This window comes from Delphinus delphis, chromosome 3 (assembly GCF_949987515.2).
Source record: "Delphinus delphis chromosome 3, mDelDel1.2, whole genome shotgun sequence".
NCBI classification, from domain to species: Eukaryota; Metazoa; Chordata; class Mammalia; order Artiodactyla; family Delphinidae; genus Delphinus; species Delphinus delphis.
The window spans coordinates 25,625,775-25,649,930 of NC_082685.1; the positions used below are offsets into that span (position 1 = coordinate 25,625,775).

The 24,156-nt window shown below is 45.4% G+C and overlaps 1 protein-coding gene and 1 long non-coding RNA gene across 6 annotated transcripts in view; one reads left to right on the top strand and one right to left on the bottom strand.

The window, feature by feature from the left end:
• The window catches only part of STK10 (serine/threonine kinase 10), a 120,005-nt gene that overhangs the window by 92,016 nt on the left and 3,833 nt on the right, over positions 1–24,156 (top strand). Inside the window, exons 13-18 of the mRNA XM_060008393.1 lie at positions 11,524–11,616; positions 14,452–14,581; positions 16,504–16,628; positions 18,374–18,562; positions 19,169–19,294; positions 21,959–22,072. Of these exons, the coding sequence (XP_059864376.1) occupies positions 11,524–11,616; positions 14,452–14,581; positions 16,504–16,628; positions 18,374–18,562; positions 19,169–19,294; positions 21,959–22,072 (777 nt within the window). The remainder of the gene's footprint in view (positions 1–11,523; positions 11,617–14,451; positions 14,582–16,503; positions 16,629–18,373; positions 18,563–19,168; positions 19,295–21,958; positions 22,073–24,156) is intronic.
• The window catches only part of LOC132423065 (uncharacterized), an 88,527-nt gene continuing 83,929 nt past the window's right edge, over positions 19,559–24,156 (bottom strand). Inside the window, exons 3-6 of one of the 5 annotated variants that reach the window (XR_011246411.1) lie at positions 23,009–23,268; positions 21,934–22,137; positions 20,975–21,075; positions 19,559–20,831 (exon numbers count right to left, since the gene is read on the bottom strand). This is a non-coding gene — a long non-coding RNA (uncharacterized lncRNA). Of the gene's footprint in view, positions 20,832–20,896; positions 21,076–21,933; positions 22,138–23,008; positions 23,269–24,156 lie in introns of those variants that run through there. The other 4 variants (XR_009518916.1, XR_009518913.1, XR_011246412.1 and 1 more) reach the window with 4 other exon arrangements.

Sequence of the window (24,156 nt, forward strand, 5' to 3'; positions counted from 1 at the left end):
CCATGTCCTGCCATTGCCTACTCCACAGTCTGAAGACCTTCGATCACAAAGGTCACCTGTGTGAGGGCTGCTGGCAAAGCCCAGCAGGGAGTCTTGGGTACGCCCTTGGATTGGTGGTTAGGATGTACCAGCAGGGGTGAAGGACAAAAGTGGGAATGAGTAGGACCCCCAGTTGAGCGGGCTCTGAACTATCCACAGATGCATTAGCCAGCCCAGTGCTGCATCAGAGAAATCCACACGTGGATGCTGGAGAAGAAGACCATACACAGACCCACGTGGACTTGACTTTAATTAGTTCAGAGCAAGGAAGGGTTCACCCTGTCCATCTCTCTATGATCCACTGAATGTGAGAAAGCCAGTCATGGTGTGATCTCAGGCATAGAAAACATACAAAAATAACAGAGGGTAAAACTTGAGATGCCTCATGGGACCTCTTTCATGGTTACAGCAATTGTTATGAAATATCATGCTAATGACCTTCCAGCATTTAGGAGGTATGCATATAGGAAATATCATTATTCGTAAGCTAGTTGAATGGGGACGTGTTTATTCTTCGTTGTTGTTTCAAGTAATTAACTAAATCTAGTACTGTGTGTGTCTACATATAGAAATAGAATAAATGTATAATTGTGTTCTATGAGAATGGAATTGATGGTCTGGTCCTCAGTCCCCATACACACAGTACACTTAACATCCACGAGAAACTCAGTGGACAATTGTAACTTACTTCTTAGATCATCTAAATTTGAAAACAAATTCAATCAGTCTTGAAGGAAATCTTTCCAGAACTCTTTGTTTTCCTGCCTTCCTAGGCAAAACTCATTAAACATAATTTAGCTATTTCTTAAATAGTTTGGATCTCTGTAACATCAGAGAGTTATATTCCTGGAAGGACCCTAGAAGTTTTAGTTAAAAGCCAGATCATTTTTTTCTGATGAGAAAATGGGAAACAAGTCCCAGGGACTGTTCCAAAGATGTGCAGTTGGACCAGAAAGCAGGATTTCTGACATGTAGTAGAAAGCCACTCAGCCAGAGTGGCGCTGGTCCATCCCTGTCCTCAGGGGTTGCTTATGAGCAGGTCCAGGTGTCCCTTTGCTAAGTAGCTCCATGGGACTCTACTCTGAATGTTCTTTTGCTTTCTCCCTCCGTTGTCAGTGGTATAAGACTGTTCAGTGCCGTTAGCAGAAACCTCCAAACCCTTTTCTAAACTGCTGTTTCTCATCTTCTGTCCTGGAAAACCACATCATCAAGCTTGAAAAGCACACTTCTAAGCTAGTGCATCCTTTCAGTTGTATGATGCCTTGAATGGGGCTGTCAGAGGCGTTTTGACGAACACCTGACTGGTGCTGAATTATGGTTATGTACCCTATTATCCAAGCGAGCCCTTGGACATGGAAGGTGATGTGGCACAAATGAGATTTTTGAGATATTTTATGAGGACTTCTAACACAGTGATTCTCAACCAGGGACTCTTTTGCTCACCAGGGGACATTTGGCAGTGTCTAGAAACATTTTTGTTGTCACAATGGGGGAGAGGGTGCTACGGCATCTAGTGGGTAGGGGCAGCGATGCTATTAACATCCTGCACGGTGCGTAGGACATCCCTCGCAACAAAGAATTATCTGCTTCCAAAGTCAGTAGGGCCAAGGTTGAGAAACCCTAATCCAAGGCCATTAAAGCTAAAGAACAAAGGGGCAGAATTCAGATTACAAACCTAAAACCATGAAAGAAAACACCCAGGAACTGGAAGAAGAGACAATAAAGAATAGCTGTTAGGATTTTGGGGTCAGATGACAGTGTATGTTTAACTTTAGGAGAGGCCGCCAAACTTTCCCAAAAGAGTCTGTATTATTTTACATCTCCAAGACAACGTGTGAGAATTCCAGTTGCTTCCCATCCTCACCAGTACTTGGTATTATCAGTTTTATTTTTTGTTTTAGCCATTCTGATAGGAAGTGGTAGCTCATTGTGGCTTTATTTGCATTTCATTAATGACTAAAGTTGAGTATCTTTTCCTGTGCTTTTTTGCTATCTATCTATCTTTTTTGGTGAGGTACCTGTTTAAACCTATTACCCATTTATTTAACTGGGTGATTTGTTTTTTTATTACTGAATTGTGACAGTTATTTTTACATTCTGAATACAAGTACTTTGTCAGTTATATATTTTGCAAATGTTTGCTCCCCGTCCGTGGCTTGTCTTTTGATTCTCCTAACAGTGTCTTGCATAGAGCGGAAGCAGTTAATTTTGGTGAAGTCCAACTTATCATTTTTTCTTAGGGATCGTGCTTTTAGTGGCTTATCTAAGAAATCTTTGCATAACACAAGGTCATATGTTTTAGATGTTTTATAATTTTAGGTTTTATATTAAATGCATAATGTATGATGAGTTTCACCATTATTATCATTATTGTTTTGCCTGTGGATGTCCTAGCATCTAGTTTTCTAGCACCATTGGTTGAAAAGACTGTGCTTTCTCCACTGACTTGCCTTTGCATCTTTGTGCAAAATCAATTGACCACACATTTATGTATCTATACCTGGACTCTCTGTGCTGTTCTGTTGATCTATCTTTTACCAGTTCTACAATGTCTTGATAAATATATTTTTACAGTAAGTCTTGAAATCAGGTAGTGTGAGTCCTCCAACTTTGTTCCTTTTTTCAAAATTGTTTTGGCTATTCTAGTTCCTTTGCCTCTCCATATACACCATAGAATCAGCTTGTTGATTTCTATAAAAATGTCTGCTGGGATTTTTGATTGAGATTGAGTTGAATCCATGGAGCAAGTTAGGGAGAAGGGAATCTGAACAATATTGAGCCTTCCTTTCCATGAACACAGTACATCTCTCCATTCATTTAGGTCTTCTTTGACATCTTTCCTTAGTGTTCTTTTTTAGTTTTCAGCATACAGATTCAGCATATATTTTGTTAGAATTATTCTTATTTCATATTTTTTTGGTGCTGTTGTACAAGGTGCTATTTTTTAATGCCAATTTCTTTTTTTTCTTCATTTGTGAGTATACCAGCATTTATTTTTAATTAATTAATTAATTTTTTAAACATCCTTATTAGAGTATAATTGCTTTACAATGTTGTTTTACTTTCTGCTGTACAACAAAGTGAATCAGCTGTATGTATACATATATCCCCATATCCCTTCCCTCTTGCGCCTGCCTCCCACCGTCTGTATCCCACCCCTCTAGGTGGTCACAAAGCACCGAGCTGATGTCCCTGTGTGAGGCAGCTGCTTCCCACTAATCTATTTTACATTTGGTTGTGTATATACATCAGTGCTACTCTCTCACTTCATCCCAGCTTACCCTTCACCCTCCCTGTGTCCTCAAGTCTGTTCTCTACATCTGCATCTTTATTCCTGTCCTGCCCCTAGGTTCATCAGAACCATTTTTTTTTTTTAGATTCCATATATATGTGTTAGCATATGGTATTTGTTTTTCTCTTTCTGACTTACCTCACTCTGTATGACAGACTCTAGGTCCATCCACCTCACTACAAATAACTCAGTTTCGTTTCTTTTTATGGCTGAGTAATATTCCATTGTATATATGTGCCGCATCTTCTTTATCCATTCATCTATCGATGGACACTTAGGTTGCTTCCATATCCTGGCTATTGTAACTAGAGCTGCAATGAACATTTTGGTACATGACTCTTTTTGAATTATGGTTTTCTCAGGGTATATGCCCAGTAGTGGGATTGCTGGGTCGTATGGTAGTTCTAGTTTTAGTTTTTTAAGGAACCTCCATACTGTTCTCCATAGTGGCTGTATCAGTTTACATTCCCACCAACAGTGCAAGAGGGTTCCCTTTTCTCCACACCCTCTCCAGCATTTATTGTTAGTAGATTTTTTTTTTGCGGTACGCGGGCCTCTCACTGTTGTGGCCTCTCCCGTTGCGGAGCACAGGCTCCGGACACGCAGGCTCAGCGGCCATAGCTCACGGGCCCAGCCGCTCTGCGGCATGTGGGATCCTCCTGGACTCCCCTGCATCGGCAGGCGGACTGTCAACCACTGCGCCACCAGGGAAGCCCTGTTTTAGGTATTTTTTGATTTCCTCTTTGATTTCTTCAGTGATCTTTTGGTTATTTAGTAGCGTATTGTTTAGCCTCCATGTGTTTGTATTTCCTACAGTTTTTTCCTGTAATTGATATCTAGTCTCATAGTGTTGTGGTCAGAAAAGATACTTGATATGAGTTCAATTTTCTTAAATTTACCAAGGCTTGATTTGTGACCCAAGATATGATCTGGCCTGGTGAATGTTCCATGAGCACTTGAGAAGAAAGTGTATTCTGTTGTTTTTGGATAGAATGTCCTATAAATATCAGTTAAGTCCATCTTGTTTAATGTGTTATTTGAAGCTTGTGTTTCCTTAATTATTTTCATTTTGGATGATCTGTCCATTGGTTTAAGTGGGGTGTTAAAGTCCCCTACTATGAATGTGTTACTGTCGATTTCCCCTTTTTGGCTGTTAGCATTTGCCTTATGTATTGAGGTGCTCCTATGTTGGGTGCATAAATATTTACAATTGTTATATCTTCTTCTTGGACTGATCCCTTGAACAGTATGTAGTGTCCTTCTTTGTCTCTTATAATAGTCTTTATTTTAAAGTCTATTTTGTCTGTTACGAGAATTGTTACTCCAGCTTTTTTTTTTAAATTTATTTATTTTTGGCTGTGTTGGATCTTCGTTTCTGTGCGAGGGCTTTAGTTGCGGCAAGTGGGGGCCACTCTTCGTTGTGGTGAGCGGGCGTCTCACTATCGCGGCCTCTCTTGTTGTGGAGCACAGGCTCCAGACGCACAGGCTCAGTAGTTGTGGCTCACGGGCCCAGTTGCTCTGCGGCATGTGGGATCTTCCCAGACCAGGGCTCGAACCTGTGTCCCCTGCATTGGCAGGCAGATTCTCAACCACTGCGCCACCAGGGAAGCCCCTCCAACTTTCTTTTGATGTTCATTTGCATGGAATATCTTTTTCCATCCTCTCACTTTCAGTCTGTATGTGTCCCAAGGTCTGAAGTGGGTCTCTTGTAGACAGTGTATATATGGGTCTTGTTTTTGTATCCATTCAGCCAGTCTCTGTCTTTTGGTTGAAGCATTTAATCCATTTACATTTAAGGTAGTTATCGATATGCATGTTCCTACTACCATTTTCTTAATTGTTTTGGATTTGTTTTTGTAGGTCTCTTCCTTCTCTTGTGTTTCCTGCCTAGAGAAGTTCCTTGAGCATTTGTTGTAAAGCTGGTTTGGTGGTGCTGAATTCTCTTAACTTTTGCTTGTCTGTAAAGGTTTTAATTTCTCCATCGAATCTGAATGAGATCCTTGCCAGGTAGAGTAATCTTGGTTGTAGGTTTTCCCCTTTCATCACTTTAAATATGTCCTGCCACTCCCTTTTGGCTTGCAGAGTTTCTGCTGAAAGATCAGCTGTTAACCTTATGGGGATTCCCTTGTATGTTATTTGTTGCTTTTCCCTTGCTGCTTTTAATATGCTTTCTTTGTATTTAATTTTTGATAGTTTGATTAATATGTGTCTTGGTGTGTTTCTTGTTGGATTTATCCTGTATGGGACTCTCTGTGCTCCCTGGACTTGATTGACTATTTCCTTTCCCATGTTAGGGAAGTTTTCAACTATAATCTCTTCAAATATTTTCTCGGACACTTTCTTTTCCTCTTCTTCTTCCGGGACCCCACTAATTCGAATGTTGGTGCATTTAATGTTGTCCCAGAGGTCTCTGAGATTGTCCTCAATTCTTTTCATTCTTTTTTCTTTCTTATGCTCTGCGGTAGTTATTTCCACTATTTTATTTTCCAGGTCACTTATCCTTTCTTCTGCCTCAGTTATTCTGCTATTGATTCCTTCTAGAGAATTTTAAATTTCATTTATTGTGTTGTTCATCATTGTTTGATTGCTCTTTAGTTCTTCTAGGTCCTTGTCAAATGTTTCTTACATTTTGTCTATTCTATTTCCAAGATTTTGGATCATCTTTACTATCATTATTCTGAATTTGTTTTTAGGTAGACTGCCTATTTCCTCTTCATTTGGTCTGGTGGGTTTTTATCTTGCTCCTTCATCTGCTGCATATTTTTCTGTCTTCTCATTTTGCTTAACTTACTGTGTTTGGGGTCTCCTTTTCGCAGGCTGCAGTTTCATAGTTCCCATTGTTTTTGGTGTCTGCCCCCAGTGGGTAAGGTTGCTTCAGTGGCTTGTGTAGGCTTCCTGGTGGAGGGGACTGGTGCCTGTGTTCTGGTGGGTGGGGCTGGATCTTGTCTTTCTGGTGGGCAGAGCTGCATTTGGTGGTGTGTTTTGGGGTGTCTGTGACCTTAGTATGATTTTAGGCATTCTCTCTGCTAATGGGTGGGCTTGTGTTCCTGTCTTGCTAGTTGTTTGGCATGGGCCGTCCAGCACTGGAGCTTGCTGGCCGTTGGGTGGAGCTGGGTCTTAGCATTGAGATGGAGATCTCTGGGAGAGCTCTTGTCAATTGATATTACATGGGACCAGGAGGTCTCTGATGTTCCAATGTCCTGAACTTGTCTCTCCCACCTCAGAGGCTCAGGCCTGACACCAGGCCAGTGCACCAAGACCCTGACAGCCACACGGCTCAGAAGAAAGGGGAGAAAAAAAGAAAGAAAAAATAATTTTTTAAATAAAAAAGTAAAAATAAAATAATTAAAATTAAAAAATAAAATAATCAAAATTTAAAAATTTTAAAGTACTAGAAGGGCTTCCCTGGTGGTGTAGTGGTTGAGAATCTGCCTGCCAATGCAGGGGACACGGGTTCGAGCCCTGGTCTGGGAAGATCCCACATGCTGCGGAGCAACTAGGCCCGTGAGCCACAACTACCGAGCCTGCGCATCTGGAGCCTGTGCTCCGCAGCAAGAGAGGCCGCGACAGTGAGAGGCCTGCGCACTGCAATGAAGAGTGGCCCCCGCTCGCCGCAACTAGAGAAAGCCCACGCACAAAAACGAAGACCCAACACAGCCAAAAATGAATAAATAAAATTTTTTTAAAAAGTACTAGAGAAAAGAAAAGAAAGAGAGCAACCAAACCAATAAACAAATCCAGCAATGATAACAAGCGCTAAAATGTATACTAAGATAAACATAAAAATCCGAAACAAGTCAGTTGCAGACAGGAAACCCCAAGTCTACAGTTGCTCCCAAAGTCCACTGCCTCAATTTTGGGATGATTCGTTGTCTATTCAGGTATTCCAGAGATGCAGAGTACCTCAAGTTGATTGTGGGGATTTAATCCGCTGCTCCTGAGGCTGCTGGGAGAGATTTCCCTTTCTCTTCTTTGTTTGCACAGCTCCTGGGGTTCAGCTTTGGGTTTGGCCCCACCTCTGCGTGTGGGTTGCCCTCAGGCTTCTGTTCCCGCCCAGACAGGATGGGGTTAAAGCAACGGCTGATTAGGGTACTCTGGCTCACTCATGCCGGTGGGGTGGGGGAGGAGGAAGGGGTACAGTAGTTATAATTGGAATGCGGGGCGAGCCTTTGGCGGCAGAGGCTGGCGTGGTGTTGCAACAGCCTGAGGCGTGCCGTTCCCCGGATCACAGGACCCTGGCAGTGGCGGGCTGCACAAGCTTGCGGGGGGTGGGGGTTGGGCATGTGGCTAGTGACCTGTGCTTGCACACAGGATTCTTGGTGGCTGCAGCAGCAGCCTTAGCATTTCACACCTGTCTCTGGTGTCCAAGCTGACAGTTGCGGCTTGCACCCGTCTCTGGAGCTCGTTTAGGCATTGCTCTGCCTTCTGTGGGCAGACGGGGAAGGAATCCCCTCTCGTGTACCCCGAAACAATGGTCTTTTGCCTCTTAGGCAGGTCCAGAGTTTTTCCTGGACTCCGTCCCGGCTAGCTGTGGTGCACTATACCCCTTTCAGGCTGTGTTCATGCAGCCAACCCCAGTCCTCTTCCTGGGACCAGACCACCGAAGCCTGAGCCTCAGTTCCCAGCCCCCACCTGCCCCAGCGGGTGAGCAGACAAGCCTCTCGAGCTGGTGAGTGCTGGTCGGCACTGATCCTCTGTGCGGGAATCTCTCCACTTCGCCCTCTGCACCCGTTGCTGTGCTCTCCTCCGTGGCTCCAAAGCTTACCCCCCACCCCCACCCCACCCTGTCTCCGCCCGTGAAGGGACTTCCTAGTGTGTGGAAACTTTTCCTCCTTCACAGCTCCCTCCCAGAGGTGCAGGTCCTGTCCCTATTCTTTTGTCTCTATTTTTTCTTTTTTCTTTTGCCCTACCCAGGTGTGTAGGGATTTTCTTGCCTTTTGGGAAGTCTGAGGTCTTCTGCCAGCCTTTAGTAGGTGTTCTGTAGGGGTTGTTCCACACGTAGATGTATTTTTGATGTGTTTGTGGAGAGGAAGGTGATCTCCATGTCTTACTCCTCTGCCATCTTGAAGGTCCCCCTTAATGTCAATTTCTAATGTCAGTGCTAGAGTATAGAAAATAGTGGTATATTGATCTTGTATACTGACCTCACTAAACTCACTTACCAGTTCTAGTACTTTTTAAAATATAGATTTCTTGGGATTTTCTACATAGACAATGATGTCTGCAAACAGAGTTTTATTTCTTCCTATATGCTTTTTGTTTCTTTTTCTTGCTTTATGATGCTGGCAAGGACCTCTAGTGGGATGTTGAATAGGAATAGTAGAGTGGACATCCTTGCCTTGTTTCCAGTCTTAAGGGGAAAACATTTAGTATTTCATAGTTAAGTATGATGTTAGCATTAGGGTTTTTTGTAGATGCCCTTTCAGATTAAGGAAGTTCCCTTCTATTCCTAGTTTGCTAATAGATTTTGTCATGAATGGATGTTGCATTTTGTCAGATGTTTTTCCTATATCAATTGATGTGATCATATAGTTTTTCTTCTTTAGTCTATTGATATTGTGAATTACATGGCTTTGTTTTCAAATATTGAATGAGCTTTACATTCCTGGGATAAAGCCCACTTGGTCATTATGTAGTTTACTTTTTATATATTACTAGATTGAATTTGCTAATATATATTTTTTTGAGTATAATTGCTTTACAGTGGTGTGTTAGTTTCTGCTTTATAACAAAGTGAATCAGTTATACATATACATATGTTCCCATACCTCTTCCCTCTTGTGTCTCCCTCCCTCCCACCCTCCTTATTCCACCCTTCCAGGTGGTCACAAAGCACCAAGCTGATCTCTCTGTGCTATGCGGCTGTTTCCCACTAGCTATCTACCTTACGTTTGGTAGTGTATATATGTCCATGCCTCTCTCTCGCTTTGTCACAGCTTACCCTTCTCCCTCCCCATGTCCTCAAGTCCATTCTCTAGTAGGTCTGTGTCTTTATTCCTGTCTTACCACTAGGTTCTTCATGACATTTTTCCCCCTTAAATTCCATATATATGTGTTAGCATACAGTATTTGTCTTTCTCTTTCTGACTTACTTCACTCTGTATGACAGACTCTAGGTCTATCCACCTCATTACATATAGCTCAATTTCATTTCTTTTTGTGGCTGAGTAATATTCCATTGTACATATGTGCCACATCTTCTTTATCCATTCATCCGATGATGGACACTTAGGTTGTTTCCATCTCCGGGCTATTGTAAATAGAGCAGCAATGAACATTTTGGTACATGACTCTTTTTGAATTATGGTTTTCTCAGGGTATATGCCCAGTAGTGGGATTGCTGCGTCATATGGTAGTTTTATTTGTAGTTTTTTAAGGAACCTCCATACTGTTCTTCATAGTGGCTGAACCAATTCACATTCCCACCAGCAGGAATTTGCTAATATTTTGATGAGGACTTTTGAGTCTATTTATGAAAAGGATTTGGTCAGTGGTTTTAATGTCACTCTGGTTTTAGTTATCTATTTCTTCTTGAATGAGCTGTGGTAGTTTCTTTCAAGGAATTTGTCTATTTCACCTAAGTGGCTGAATTTACTGACATAAAGCTGTTCATAGGATTCCTTTAGTATCCTTTCTAATGACTGTAGGATCTGTAGTGATGTCTCTTTCACCCTTCATACTGGTAATTTGTGTTGTAGTATCCTCTTCCTCTCCCTCCTCCTTTTTCTTCTCCACTTCCTCCATCTTCTCTGTCAATCTGACTAAAGGTTTATTAATTTTATTGACTTCTGCCTGATTCTTTAGCCAGAAACACAATGTTTCTTACAGTTTTAGCCACTGCATCACTGTCTAGGACAGGGGCAAAGCCAGGAGAGCAAAAGGAAAAAAAAAAATTCCCAGGAAACTCACCCCTGGTACCAGCCCCTTCTATAAGTTTTGACTCCCTTTCATAGCCACCTGATTTTGTTTACTTTTCAGAGTCCTCAGTTAGTTGCTTTTTGTATTTTATCCAGAGTTTTTCACTGTAATCAGCAGGAATGAGAGGCTGCATTGGCGTACCTCACCATGCCAGAAGTAGAACTCTCCTGGAATGCTCCTTTTTGATCATGGACAGTATGGAAAAATCCTTCACTACCTGCTCCTAAGAGCCCTGTCAGTGAGTGCATGTTTTGGGGTGTCAGGTAACTGTGAAGGTATGGGTTACTCAGAGAAAACTGAGGAACTGTAGCTTCCTTATAGTGAAGTGTCATGAATCTCTTCTTCTTCTGTTATATAAAACAGAAAGCCAGTTCCAGCTGGCCTGAGAATACTATTAGTTCACCATCTGCCCACCTGGCATCTTTTGGAGTCTCAAAGACATCAAACCAAGAACTCCCGTCTCTGACCAGGAGGGCAGAAGTGTCACCAGGCATCCTTCATCTCTTAACATTGCTTCCATGCATTGATTCTGTCTCAGGCAGACCCCCTCCAGGGTGGTCCACCATGGCCTACATCCTCCCAGCTCAGCAACCCCAAAGGACAGAGAGCGGCTTCCCCCAATAATTCTAGCACCCATCCTGAAGCTCTCACTAGCCCAGCGAAGATCACATGCTCATCTCTGAACCAATCCCAGATGCCAAGGCATGGAATATGCTGATTGACAGCTTGGATCATATGCCCAGCCTAGAGTCAGATGGGGCTGGGGGCATCAGCCATACCTGAACCTCAGAGACTGAGCAGGGGCTACCTAATGCATGCATTCTCACCCCCAAGGAGTTAAAAACGTCTTAGATATTATAATGGTCTAACAGATTGACAGTATATCTGTGGGATTAAAATTTCATGGTGTTGGTTCATTAGGGAAAAAAATGTCTAAAAAAGGGCTTCTGAGGGGGCAACAATTTAAAAAGAGGTTGAGAAACGTTGTCCTAAAAGAAACTGAGGTGCTGTCATCAGAAGAAGGGGGATGGATACCAAACAGCGAAAACGGCATCTGTCTGCTCTGAAGGAGTCTGGAAACTGGAGCCAGCAGCAGACGGGTGGCCAGTAGGTGTCATCTGTCAGCGGAGTGGAGAGCAGAGTCGGGGCAGGTGCCTAGAAAGCTGAGCCTCCTCTTCAGTCTCCCTGGCCCAGGAGTTCTGGGATTGAAGGCTTATTCAATATGAAGTGTGGAGGTACGCTGACCTAGCCATTCTCTGCTGTCTCTGGTGCAGGTGAAGAATGAGGTGGAGAAGCTCCCCAGGCAGCAGCGGAAGGAGAGCATGAAGCAGAAGATGGAGGAGCATGCGCAGAAGAAGCAGCTTCTCGTGAGTCCTTGCCCCTCAGTTGGGGAGTAGAGGGGTTGGGGAGTCACAGGTTTGAGTCCCTGAATGGTGACCAGAGCTCTTCTCTGTCTGTGCCCATGCCCTGCCCTTTGAATACTCACCTATCTCTCATTCTGAATAAATCAGACCATCCGGATTATCCTCATTCTGAATAAATCAGACCATCTGGATTAATCCTCCCTGTTATCATCTCCCCCATGCAGCCTTCCTTGATTGCCCTTGCTCCAGCTGGAAGTGAGCTCTCCCATCTCTAGGAGATACCACAGACCTTTACATCCACCTCTCCCAGAGCCTTTAGCGCTTCCTGCCTTGTTTTAGAGCTGTTTGTACATCACATCTTGACCAACCCAGTACATCCCTCTGCCCACTTGGCATCTTTTGGAGTCTCAAAGACACCAAACCCAGATCTCCCAGACCTGGTCCTGTTCTCGTGTTCTGAGGGGACACCGTCCTCCACTGTGATGTCAGGCCAGAAGCCTTGTCATTCCTGACACCCCTTTTCCCTGCAATCCTTCATCACCTCTTGAAGCCTGGGTTTTGTTTTTCTTTTAATCTCCAAACTCCCTCTGGATCCATCAACTTGTCAACATCTCTGTGACTCCCTAGCCATTCTTGTCTACTGCAGTAGCCTCCCAGCTAGTTTCCCTCCAGTTCTTGCAGTTCTTTCTCTCATACCAGTTGTTGTGATCAATACGGATTCCAGATCTGATCATGGCACCCTTCCCCAACAGCCCTGGGCCTTTAAAACCTTCAGTGGCTCCCACTTTGTCCATAAGATCAGATCAGCCTTCTCACATGCTTTCAAGGCCCTATAGGTCTCGTTCTTGTCAGCCTCTCCCAGCTACACTCAGTACCCTCTACCCCAGCCTCGGTAGCCTTTTCACTTCATGTTCTCATTTTGTCCCACTTCCTCTGCCCCCAAATGCAAAGAAAATTAGAGTCTACAATTACAATTGTTTTGTATGTTCTCTGGTTTAGCATTCATGGCTTACCAGGATAGGTGCTGTTTGGTTTCCCCTTTACAGAGGAAGAAGCTAAGGCTCAGAGAGGTGACACTGCACAGTTAACAGTGGGGTCCGAGGCCTCAAGCTGAGTCTGACTCCAGGACACCATCATACTTTCCTCCAACCTGTCCCTTGACAGGTTGATTAGAAAAAGAATGCAGGGCTAGGGAGGGTGGGGGAGACAGGCCCTAGTCCCCACAGAGGGAGAGAAGACTGGCCCTTTTAGGAGGCCACTCTGGAAGTTGCATCAAGAGCTTCAAAAACATACACATCCTTTGGCCTAGATTTTCTGCTTCTAGGACTAATCTTGAAGATGAATCATCACAGAGGTTCAAGGACATTTAGCTACCAGAATGTGAAGAGCAGCAGTATCTAAAATAAAGAAAACCTATAAACAACCTATTATATATTGGGTAGATAAGTTGGGTATAGCTAGCTATACCATGAAGTATTTTCAGCCATTACAACTTATTTTTGATAGGAGATTACATCATGACATGGAAAGGTCTTTTTAATAATTTTTAAAAGTTGTGGTAAAACAGACATAACATAAAATTTGGTATCTTACCCATTTTTAAGTGTGCAGTTCAGTGATATTAAGTACATTCACATCATGGTGAGTACCATCACCAAGATCCATCTCCAGAACCCTTCATCTTGCAAAACAGAAACTCTGTACCCATTAAGCAGTAATTCCCCATGACACCCTGCCTCCAGTCCCTGGCAACCACCATTCTACTTTCTGTCTCTGCAAATTTGACCTCATATAAGTGGAATCATACAGTATTTGTCCTTTTGTGTCTGGTTTATTTCACTTACCTTGTCCTCAAGATTCATTCGTGTTGTAGCATATATAAGAATTTCCTTCCTTTTAAAGGCTGAATAATATTTCATTGTATGTATATACCACATTGTGTTTATGCATTCATCTGTTTATGGACACTTGAGTTGTTTCCAATCCCTTGGCTGTTGTGAATAATGCTGCCATGAATATGGGTGTACAAATATTTCTTCAAGTCTTTTAAAATAATCTTTGTGAAACAACAGATGTAAATACATTTATATAGATACACCAAAACCAGTTGCTAGCATTAAGTGATAAGATTAGTGCAAATTTTTAGTTTCTTAACATGTTTCCTAAAATTTTTATTAAAAATTTTTTTTTAAATTTATTATTTTTTTATTGAAGCATAGTTGATTTGCAGTGTGTTAGTTTCAGATGTACAGTGCAGTGATTTAGTGATATCTATCTATAGATAGATAGATAGATAGATATTCTTTTTCAGATTCTTTTCCCTTATAGGTTTTTTTGTTTGTTTGGTTTTGGGTTTTTTTTGGCTGTGCCCCATGCGCAGCTTGCGGGATCTTAGTTCCCTGACCACGGATCGAACCTGGGCCCTCAGCAGTGAAAGCTCCAAGTCCTAACCGCTGGACCACCAGGGAATTCCCCCTTATAGGTTATTACAAAATATTGAGTATAGTTCCCTGTGCTATACAGTAGGTCCTTGTTGGTTATCTACTTCACATATAGTAGCTAAAATTTTTTAATTTAAATTTCAGTTCTTTACTCTTCATTAACGAAAGTTTAAAACATAGGCAGAAAGGGGTATAACAGTATAATGAATCCCCATATACCCATCACCTGACCTCAGTAATTATTAATTCCTGCCCACTCACTGCCCCACTCTACTGTATTATTTTGAATCAAATCCCAGACATCGTATTATGTCACCTGTTAATATCTCAATATGTATCTCTAAAAAAAAATAACCACAATATCATGAACACGTCTAAAATTTTAAATACTTAATAGGACCGGGACTTCCTCGCCAAGCAGAAGGAGGACCTGGAGTCGGCGATGAAGAAGATCACGGCCGACAACAGGCGGGAGATCTGCGGCAAGGAGCGCGAGTGCCTCACTAGGAAGCAGGAGCTCCTTCGAGGTGGGTGCCCGAGAGCGGGGCGCGCATGTGGGCCCAGACTCTCCATGAATGTACATGCCAGCCCCGGGCAAGGAAGAACTGCTAGGTCTTCTCCACCCTAAGACCAAACATCAGCCTTTATGGTGAAACATGAGGAAAATCCCCACTGAAGTCAGGACTGAGGCAGAGATACCAGTTAGCAACAACACTATCTGACACTATTGTGGATGTCGAGGAAAGGAAAAAAAAAAAAAGGAAGCAATGTAGAGTGGGTGGAAATTGCACGTGAGTGAGCTGGGTTAACGGGGTCGGGGGGGGGGGGCAGTACTGAGAGCCGCTCCTAGCAGGCAGCACGTAGTGAGCGACTCCTCTGCCTAGCCACGTGCCTTAATCTTACACCTTAGTCACCCTGCATCCTACCCGTAACCCTGCACGGCAGGCCCTACTGTCCTCCCCATTTTTATAGATGAGGAGGTTGATGTTTGGAGAGTGACTCTTCTGTGGCCTGGGTTGCACAGTTAATGAGTGGTAGAGTGGGCCCTGGATGCAGACCTTATCTTGAAGCCAAGCTCTTAACTACCCCTGTGTGGTGGTGCTTTGGCAGGTTTGCATGCTGTTGAGTCCCTCCCAGCATTAGACTGTCCGGGGACAACAGTGTGAGCCACCACCCAGACGGAGGAGAGCAGGGGAGACCCTGGGGAAGAAGGGGATCAGAAAGGGGGCTTATGTATCTGATGATGTCACTCAGCTGAGGAAGCTCTGGGGTAGAGAGCTCTGGAGGGTGCAGGGCTTGGGGTCTGTATATAGCCCCCAGGCTATCTAATTTATGGCTAGCAGATGTTGGGTACAATTTTATGGGGTATGCAAAGCAAGCAGGCTCCAAATGGCTGGAAGTCTGTTGTTTGAACTGCATTTAAAACAACTGGATGGGTGAAAATTAGAGTTTGGTGCCTGTGGGCTTGGGAGCTAATGGTCCCTGTCCGTTGTAAAGATGTAAACATAGGACTAATATACGAGTGCTGTCTCTGGCTCATTATTATAACAGGGGCCACAGCCAGGACTCTGATGGCCAGGGCAGTTAAAACAGTATAAACCACTCAGTGCTTGATGTGGGCCAAGAAAAATGGGGTCCTTGGTATTCCGACATTCTGAATAGAGCCACGGATGTTTCAGAAAAGCCCTTGTTTCCTTTTCTTATCATGTGATGGCCTGTAAGAACCATCCTACCTGTGGGACTGGGGTTCTGATTTTGGTTTAGAAGCCAGATCACTGTTTTGATGTTCTGTGGATAGATGCTGGCTTTCATGGAACAGGACTGCAGTGAAATAAACAACTTCGCAGTAGGCTGAGCATGACCAGCTGTATCTTGCAGGGCGTGAGGTTCTCCATCTGACACCAGCTCCCTGCCCTGTCCTGAGACTTCCAGTGATTAAATGCCAGATAACTGTTTCAATAATGCATATATGGGACATGAAGGGTCTCACCTATTTTTCGAAGGAGGAAATAGTGACAAGAGGCTGTCTTCTTCATGGGGTTTCCACGTGAGCCCTTCCTATTTGCCCATTAGGAAAGCAGAGGTGCAGTGTAGATTGAACATAAAAGTATCTTCCAAGGACATTTTCCCTCCGTGGTGTGGTTGTGCCCATTTGGCAGAGATGGAAGGTGAGGCCTGGAGAGGATTTTGCGTTCATCTCAAATCCCAGTGATGCAGCTGGGTTTTAGCCTCTGGTTTCTCTGGCTCCTGACTCCAAACACTTCCTGCTCTACCATGCTGCTGGGTGCTGTCATCCCTGGAAGTTTCTAGGAGTTGGCTCAGCCCACATAGTCTAAGGACGTGGCACAGTTATCAGCCAGTGTGAGGAGACCTGGCTCGGGGCAGTGGAGGGGAGGGCCTGGTGGGGCTCTGGCCATCTGCACCTCACCGGGTGACATGTCCTCCACAGACCGGGAGGCGGCGCTGTGGGAGATGGAGGAGCATCACCTGCAGGAGAGGCACCAGCTGGTGAAGCAGCAGCTCAAAGACCAGTACTTCCTCCAGCGGCACGAGCTGGTGCGCAAGCATGAGAAGGTGAGGCTCCTAGTCAGCTTGGGTTCGGGGGCTGCCACTGGGAGACCTGGGAGAGCCGCGAGGCTGCCCCTCAGTGGGGCATCACTTGCTCCTGAGAGCAGCCAAGTCGGCCACAGTGAGGCTTGAGAGCTTCTTGGGCGATGTCCTGCCTCAGATCCAGGGGCTAGGAATTGGGGAAACTGGCAGGGAAGCAGATGGCCCAAGCAGCTCCCTCGCTGACCCTGACACCTGATGTACGTGTCTCTCACTTTTTCCCTTTTTTTGTCCTGCCTTTCTTTCCATTTTCATTTTATATCTCTTTCCCATGCATTCCCTCAGAATACTTTTTTAATTGAAGTATAGTTGCTTTACAATGTTGTGCTAATTTCTGCAGTACAGCAAAGTGACTGTTATGTGCGTACATACGTTCTTTTTAAAATATTCTTTTCCATTATGGTTTATCCCAGGAGATTGGACACAGTTCCCTGTGCTGTACAGTAGGACCTTGATGTTTATCCATTCTAAACGTAATAGTTTGTATCTACTAATCCCAAACCCCCAGTTCATCCCTCTCCCTCCCCACCTGGCCTTGGCAACCACAAGTCTATCCTCTATGTCTGTGAGCCTGTTTCTGTTTTGTAGGTAGGTTCATTTGTGCCATATTTTAGATTCCACATATAAGTGATATCATTTGGTATTTGTCTTTCTGACTTACTTTACTTCGTATGACCATCTGTAGTTGCATCCATGTTGCTGCAAATGGCATTATTTTCTTTTTTATGGCTGAGTAGTATTCCATTGTGTATGTGTACCACATCATCTTTATCCATTCATCCATTTATAGACATTTAGGTTGTGTCCATGTCTTGGCTATTGTGAATAGTGCTGCTATGATCACAGGGGTGCATGTATCTTTTTGAATTATAGTTTTGTCCGGGTATATGCCCAGGAGTGGGATTGCTGGATCATATGGTAACTCTATTTTTAGTTTTCTGAGGAACCTCCCATACTGTTTTCCGTAGTGGCCGCACCAACTTACATTCCCACCAACAGTGTAGGAGGGCTCCCTTTTCTCCACACCCGCACCAGCATTTGTTATGCATAGACTTTCTAATGGTGGCCATTCTGACCAATGTGAGGTGGTACCTCATTGTAGTTTTGATTTGCATTTCTCTAATAATTAGTGATGTTGAGCATCTTTTCACATGCCTACTGGCCATCTATATGTCTTCTCTGGATAAATGGCTTTTTTTTTTTTTTTTTGCGGTACGTGGGCCTCTCACTGTTGTGGCGTCTCCCGTTGCGGAGCACAGGCTCCGGACACGCAGGCTCTGCGGCCGTGGCTCCCGGGCCCAGCCGCTCCACGGCACGTGGGATCCTCCCAGACCGGGACACGAACCCGTGTCCCCTGCATCGGCAGGCGGACTCCCAACCACTGCGCCACCAGGGAGCCCCTTCTGCCCATTTTTCGATTGGGTTGCTTGGGTTTTTTTTTTGTTAAGTCGTATGAGCTGTTTGTATATTTTGGAGATTAAGAAGGCATTCAGAAGGTAAGAAGGTAAGGTTATTCACAGTAATCTTTAAAGTGAGAACAGAAGATGATATTTAAGGGTAGTATAGTAAAATGACACGAGCCTTGCTCTGCTGAGCATTCTGGACCACGCAGGTCCTGGGCTCCTGAGTTGCGTGTGGCAGCCTTGGCATCTGACCACGCCCGCGTGCGTGGAACGCATCTGACCTTGGCCTCGGCTGGGTGTCCCCCTCAGGAGTGCGAGCAGATGCAGCGCTACAACCAGCGCATGATGGAGCAGCTGAAGGTGCGGCAGCAGCAGGAAAAGGCGCGGCTGCCCAAGATTCAGAGGAGCGAGGGCAAGACACGCATGGCCATGTACAAGAAGAGCCTCCACATCAACGGGGCGGGCAGTGCCGCTGAGCAGCGCGAGAAGATCAAGCAGGTGGGGGGCCGGGGGTGTCCTGGAGTGGGGCCAGATCCAGGTTTGGTGCGGCGGCCTGAATCTTACATGGTTGGGGGGGTATAGAATCTAAGACGCAGCACGGGGTCTTGGAAGGAGGAATGGAATGGAAGCCAGAAGTAACAGCCCGGAAGCCTAAAAGCCTCACGTGACTCCTCCTCTGGCGGACAGGGGAGGAGGCTTGGCGTTGCATCTCATGCGCGTTCCCTGTCACACTCAGGGTGTCTATCCTGCAGCTGCTTCTGCTGGTAAACTCCTTCCTCTCCTCTACTGAGACCCCGCTCACAAGTCACCCATGTGGCTCCGGGACAGAGTCGGTGGCCGTGGGCTCCTGTGATTCCTGCTTACTACCTGCGCTGTCCTAGCATGTCTCAGTGTCCTCGCCCATCTGGGGGCTCCTTGAGGGCAGGGGCTGGGTCTCAGCTCAGCGGGGAGGACTTCAGACAGGGGGCACAGCCTGAGTGGTGCAGGGCAGTGTGGCTGTGTACAAACCAGCCCCTCAGATGGGGTCTCCCCGGGACAGGGCTGAGCTGGGCCCCCAGCCAGGCCCGTGGCCCGCTGAGGCGCCTCACCTGTTCTCTGTTGCAGTTCTCCCAGCAGGAGGAGAAGAGGCAGAAGTCAGAGCGGCTGCAGCAGCAGCAAAAACATGAGAGCCAGACGCGGGACATGGCGGCACAGTGCGAGAGCAACATGGGCGAGCTGCAGCAGCTGCAGGTACTGCCCCGCCCCTGCTCGCCTCACCGCCCCCCGAGGCAGGCAGGCAGCTCCCTGGGGGCCCAAAGACCCTACAAACGGGGGAAGGAGTCTGAAGCTCAGGGTGGAATGGTTTCCATCCTACCGCTCTGTGTGATGTTGGCCAAATCACATCACCCTCCCAGGCCATAGTTTCCACATTCGTAAAATAGGCAGAGGGTAAGGATGATAATTCCTATTTTGCAGAACTGGAGTGAGGCTTTGTAAATGAGATGACAGCTGAGCTGAACGTGCCATGCCCGGGGCCTGGCAGTGGGCATGCTGCTGGATTTCTCGGTCACCACTGTGTCTTGGGAAAAGGTGTCCCAATTACCCTAATACCAAAACCAGACGTTACAAGGAGGAAAACTACAGGCCTGTATCTCTCATGAACACAGATGCACAAATCCCCAACGAAACGTTGGCAAATAGAATTTAAAAATGTATAAAAAGTAGTATACACCGTGACCAGGTGGGATTTATCCCAGGGCTAGTGCAATAGATGAAAATGAGTTAATGTAATCCATGACATCAGCAGGCTGAAGAAACGTCACATGATCATATCATCAACAGATACAGAAAAAGTACTTGACAGAAGCTGACCTCTGCTCATGATACATTCTCAGTAAACTAGGAATAGAGGGGAACTTCCTCAACTTGATAAAGGGTATCTGTAAAAACCTACAGCGACTTACCGTCATCCTTAATGGTGAGAAGCTCAGAGCTTTCCCACTGACGTCAGGAAAAGGTATCCTGATACTGACAAGCCCCTTTGTGACCTCCTTCCCTGGGGAGATCCTTGACCTCTTGTTTGCCTCACAAAAGGTTTGCCTCACCCTAAGGGTCCCTGCGCGGGAGCTGGTACTTGGAGCCCCCTTGTGGTGGAGCGAGGCATTGCCATACCTGACAGATGGGCTGCCACGAACCTCTGTGACCTCAGGAAATTCTTTAGGCTATTGGATCCATCTGGCAATTTCTGGACAGGCAGGGAGGTGTGGGGGAAACATTGCAGGTATTGAAGCCTGTCAGGTAGGGGCTCTGCTGCTTGTTTCTGTGTGAATTTTAGCCAGGCCACTCACCTTCTGTGTCTATGTTCCCAACCCTGCCTCATGGGTTTACTGTGAGGATGAACTGAGAAAACCCATAGAGTGCTGCGACCCCGGCTCTGGGCAGGCCAGAGGTACTCAGGGCTGCCATAAGTATTATTCCCAACCAAGGCAATTTTTAAATTCCCAGAACCCTTGAGCTTGAAACCCCAAATAAAAATTCCCCAAGGGGTTGTACTCTTCCCGTCCAGCAGGGTTGAGGTATCTGGATGAAGGCACTTTCCCCCTGCTTCTAAACTCCTTAGAAACCACAAGATTGATTCCCTGTGAGGAATCAACAGGGAATTGTCACTTTTGCCTTTGAGAGATTCCAGGCTAAGTTTTGTGAGGCAGGTAACTTACCTCAGCGAGAGAACAGTGAGGCTGGCAGGCCTCAGCCAGGTCCATGGCCCTTACCCCGTCACAAGTCTCTCCTGAAGAAATGGTATGTGATGCAGATAATTATATAACTTATATAAATACAAATTATTTATACACACAGATTATCTTAGCTCACACTGCCATAACAAAATACCACAGACTGGGTGGCTTAAACAACAGAAGTTTATTTTCTTACAGTTTTGGAGCCTGGAAATCCACGATCAGCTTTGCCAGCATGGCTGGGTTCTGGTGAAGTCTCTCTCTCTGGCTTGCGGATGGATGCCTTCTTGCTGTGTCCTCACATGGCAGAGAGAGAGAGGAGAGGAGAGGGGGAGAGAGGGAGATGGGGAGAGGGAGAAAAGGAGGGAAGGAGACAGGGAGGGAGCAGTTTAGCATGTGAGCTCTCTGGTCTCTTCTTATAAGGGCACTAATCCCGCCATGAGGGCCCTACCCTCTTGACCTCATCTAAACCTATTTATCTCCTAAAGGCCCCATATCTCCAAATACCATCACATTGGGCATTAGGGCTTCAACATATGAATTTTGGGGAGACACGATTCAGTACATAGCACAGATGTTTAATACAATGCTATTTATAGTAGTGAAGATTAAGAGCAACCTAAGTGGCCAAAAATAGGGAAATGTTTAAATAAATTAGATAAACCATACTGTGGGATATTTTGTAGGAATTAAAATGATGATTGTAAAAGATGTTAGTTCTTTGTATACATGTAGAAATGTTTACATTATAATGTTAAGAGGAGAGGGAGGCAGGTTTCAGAATTGTGTATACAGGGTGAGCTAAAGAATGCACAGGACAGAGCCTGACGGGAAATATATCTAAGATTCTGTGGTGGTTGCCTCTGTGTGGTGGGATTAGGGCAGAGATTATTGTTATTAGTTTTATACGTTCATGTTGAAAAATTCAAACAATGCAGAAAGCCCGAAGTAGAAAGTTGCAAAATTGCTGCAGATTCCACTACTCAGTGAGAATTATTAATGTTAATATTCTGGAATAGTCTTCCAGGCACCTTTTGGTGCATGTGTCCTTACAGGTAGAGCGTTTTGTATACATGGAGTTTATAATCAAGGAGAAGTAATAAATGAATGATGCTGGTACCTTCATGGTATATCTCAGCCCTCTGTGCTTCTTACCTGTACTTCCTGGAATATGTTGCAGAATGAAAAGTGTCACCTCCTGGTAGAGCATGAAACCCAGAAGCTGAAGGCCCTGGACGAAAGCCATAACCAGAACCTAAAGGAATGGCGGGACAAGCTTCGGCCACGCAAAAAGGTAACCCTGGCTGGGCTGGTGGGCTCAGTGGTGGGCTCTGCTTCGTGTTGTGCCATCGGTTCTGCCTGGGGTATGGATATAGATACAGATATGGATAAGGTACAGATTTATGGGTTTATTTGAAGGAACTGGCTCACCCAGTTGTTGGGACTGTTAAGCCTGAAATCTGCAGGGCAGACTGCAGGCTGGAGAGCCAGGAAAGAGTTGATGTTGCAGCGCTGAGCCCCAGGGCAGTATGGAGGCCCAATCCCTCTTTCTTTAGCGGGACCTCGGTCTTTTCTCTTAAGGCCTGCAACTGATCGGGTGAGGCCCAACCACATTTTGGAGGGTAAGCTGCTTTATTCAGTCTACTGAGTTACATGTTAATCACATATAAAAAAATTCCTTCACAGTGACATCTAGACTAGTGTTTGACCAAACAACTGGTTACCATGGCTTTGCCAGGTTGACAAATAAATTGACCATCACAGGGCCTCAGTGTGGTCATTTGTAAAGTGAAGATAATGAATATTGTATAGTGTTATGCAGAAAGCCACCAGCCCACAGTCTAGGCCAAGGACGTACTCATGTCCTCCCACTCTCCTAAACTCTCTGAGGAGAGAGCTGCCCTAATTACCCTTGATCATGTGTCCTGAGCCCTGAGGTTTGTTCTGCCGTCGTACTTGAGCTCTACTTGCTGTAACTGTGATCTGCCCAGGAGGCAGTTGCCCACCTCAGCCATATAACGGCCTTGGGAGTCCTTGAATAGAGGCTTCCCTCCCTGTGCTAATGGAGCTTTCTAGCTGGAAGCTGGCCAGGGTCCCAGACCTTCCTGTTAATAGGCCCACGCTTATCTGTAACCACGCATGGTCCGCTAGGACTTTTGATACTTGACACTCGAATCAATGATACTCCTGCTGACACAGGCGGATTTGGCATCAGGAAATAGATGCTCACCTGGTTCTCTTACCTAGGGCTTCTATACCCTTGGCACATCCTGAGAGTCTGAAAATGAATCATCATCTTGCCTCTAGCAACTGCCCAGATTGCTTCTTGGGGGTGCCTGGGCTTAGGGGAGGTGCCGCAGGGTGTATCTGGAGAGCCGTTGGATTTTGCTGGTGCGGGCTGCCTCCTTCCAGAATTCTTTGTAGAATCATCCCATCCTTAGTCACCTGGGTTGCTGCTGGAACACTGGGCCGGAGGTGGTGATCTGCATCCTGGAATACACGTTCTTTTACACTCTTGCATTTCAGTCGGCAGCTTTGAGCTGCTGCCCATGTATGGGGGGGCAGGCGAGATGACTGTACATTGTGGAATATTTTTAGAAAAATTCAGATTTCTTTCAGTAAGTATAGAATATCTTGTAAGGTCAATAAGGTGTTGCTTGGGTCATAGCTGACACAGAGTATGGCCTCAGACAAGTCTTCCCTCCTGAACCTTGCTTTTTGGGGCCATAAGATGAAGATAACATTTCTTCCCTTAAAACAGGTGTTAGTACACTATTGCCCGTGGGCCAAATCTGACCCACCACCTGTATCTGTAAATAAAGTTTTAATGGAACACAGCCATGCTCGTTCATTTACATATCGTCTCTGGCTGATTTTACACCAAACAGCAGTTGAGTAGTTGCAACAGAGACCTTAAGGTTTGCAAAGGCAAAAAAATTTACCATCTGGCCCTTTACAGAAAAAAGACCGCTGACTCCTGCCGTAGGTTATATAGAGGAATATATAGGTTATATAGAGGTAAAATAGAGCAGTGCTTAAGAGCATAGGCTTTAAGGAAGACAGACGTGGGAGAAAGTCCTAGCTCCCCCATTACTCGCTGTGAGACCCTGGGCAAGTTACTAAACCTCTCTGTGCTCAAAAAAGTGGTAGCTAGGCGCTTCCCTGGTGGCGCAGTGGTTGAGAGTCCGCCTGCCGATGCAGGGGACACGGGTTCGTGCCCTGGTCCGGGAAGATCCCACATGCCGCGGAGCGGCTGGGCCCGTGAGCCATGGCCACTGAGCCTGCGCGTCCGGAGCCTGTGCTCCGGAAGGGGAGAGGCCACAACAGTGAGAGGCCCACGTACAAAAAAAAAAAAAAATAATAATAATAATAGTTTTA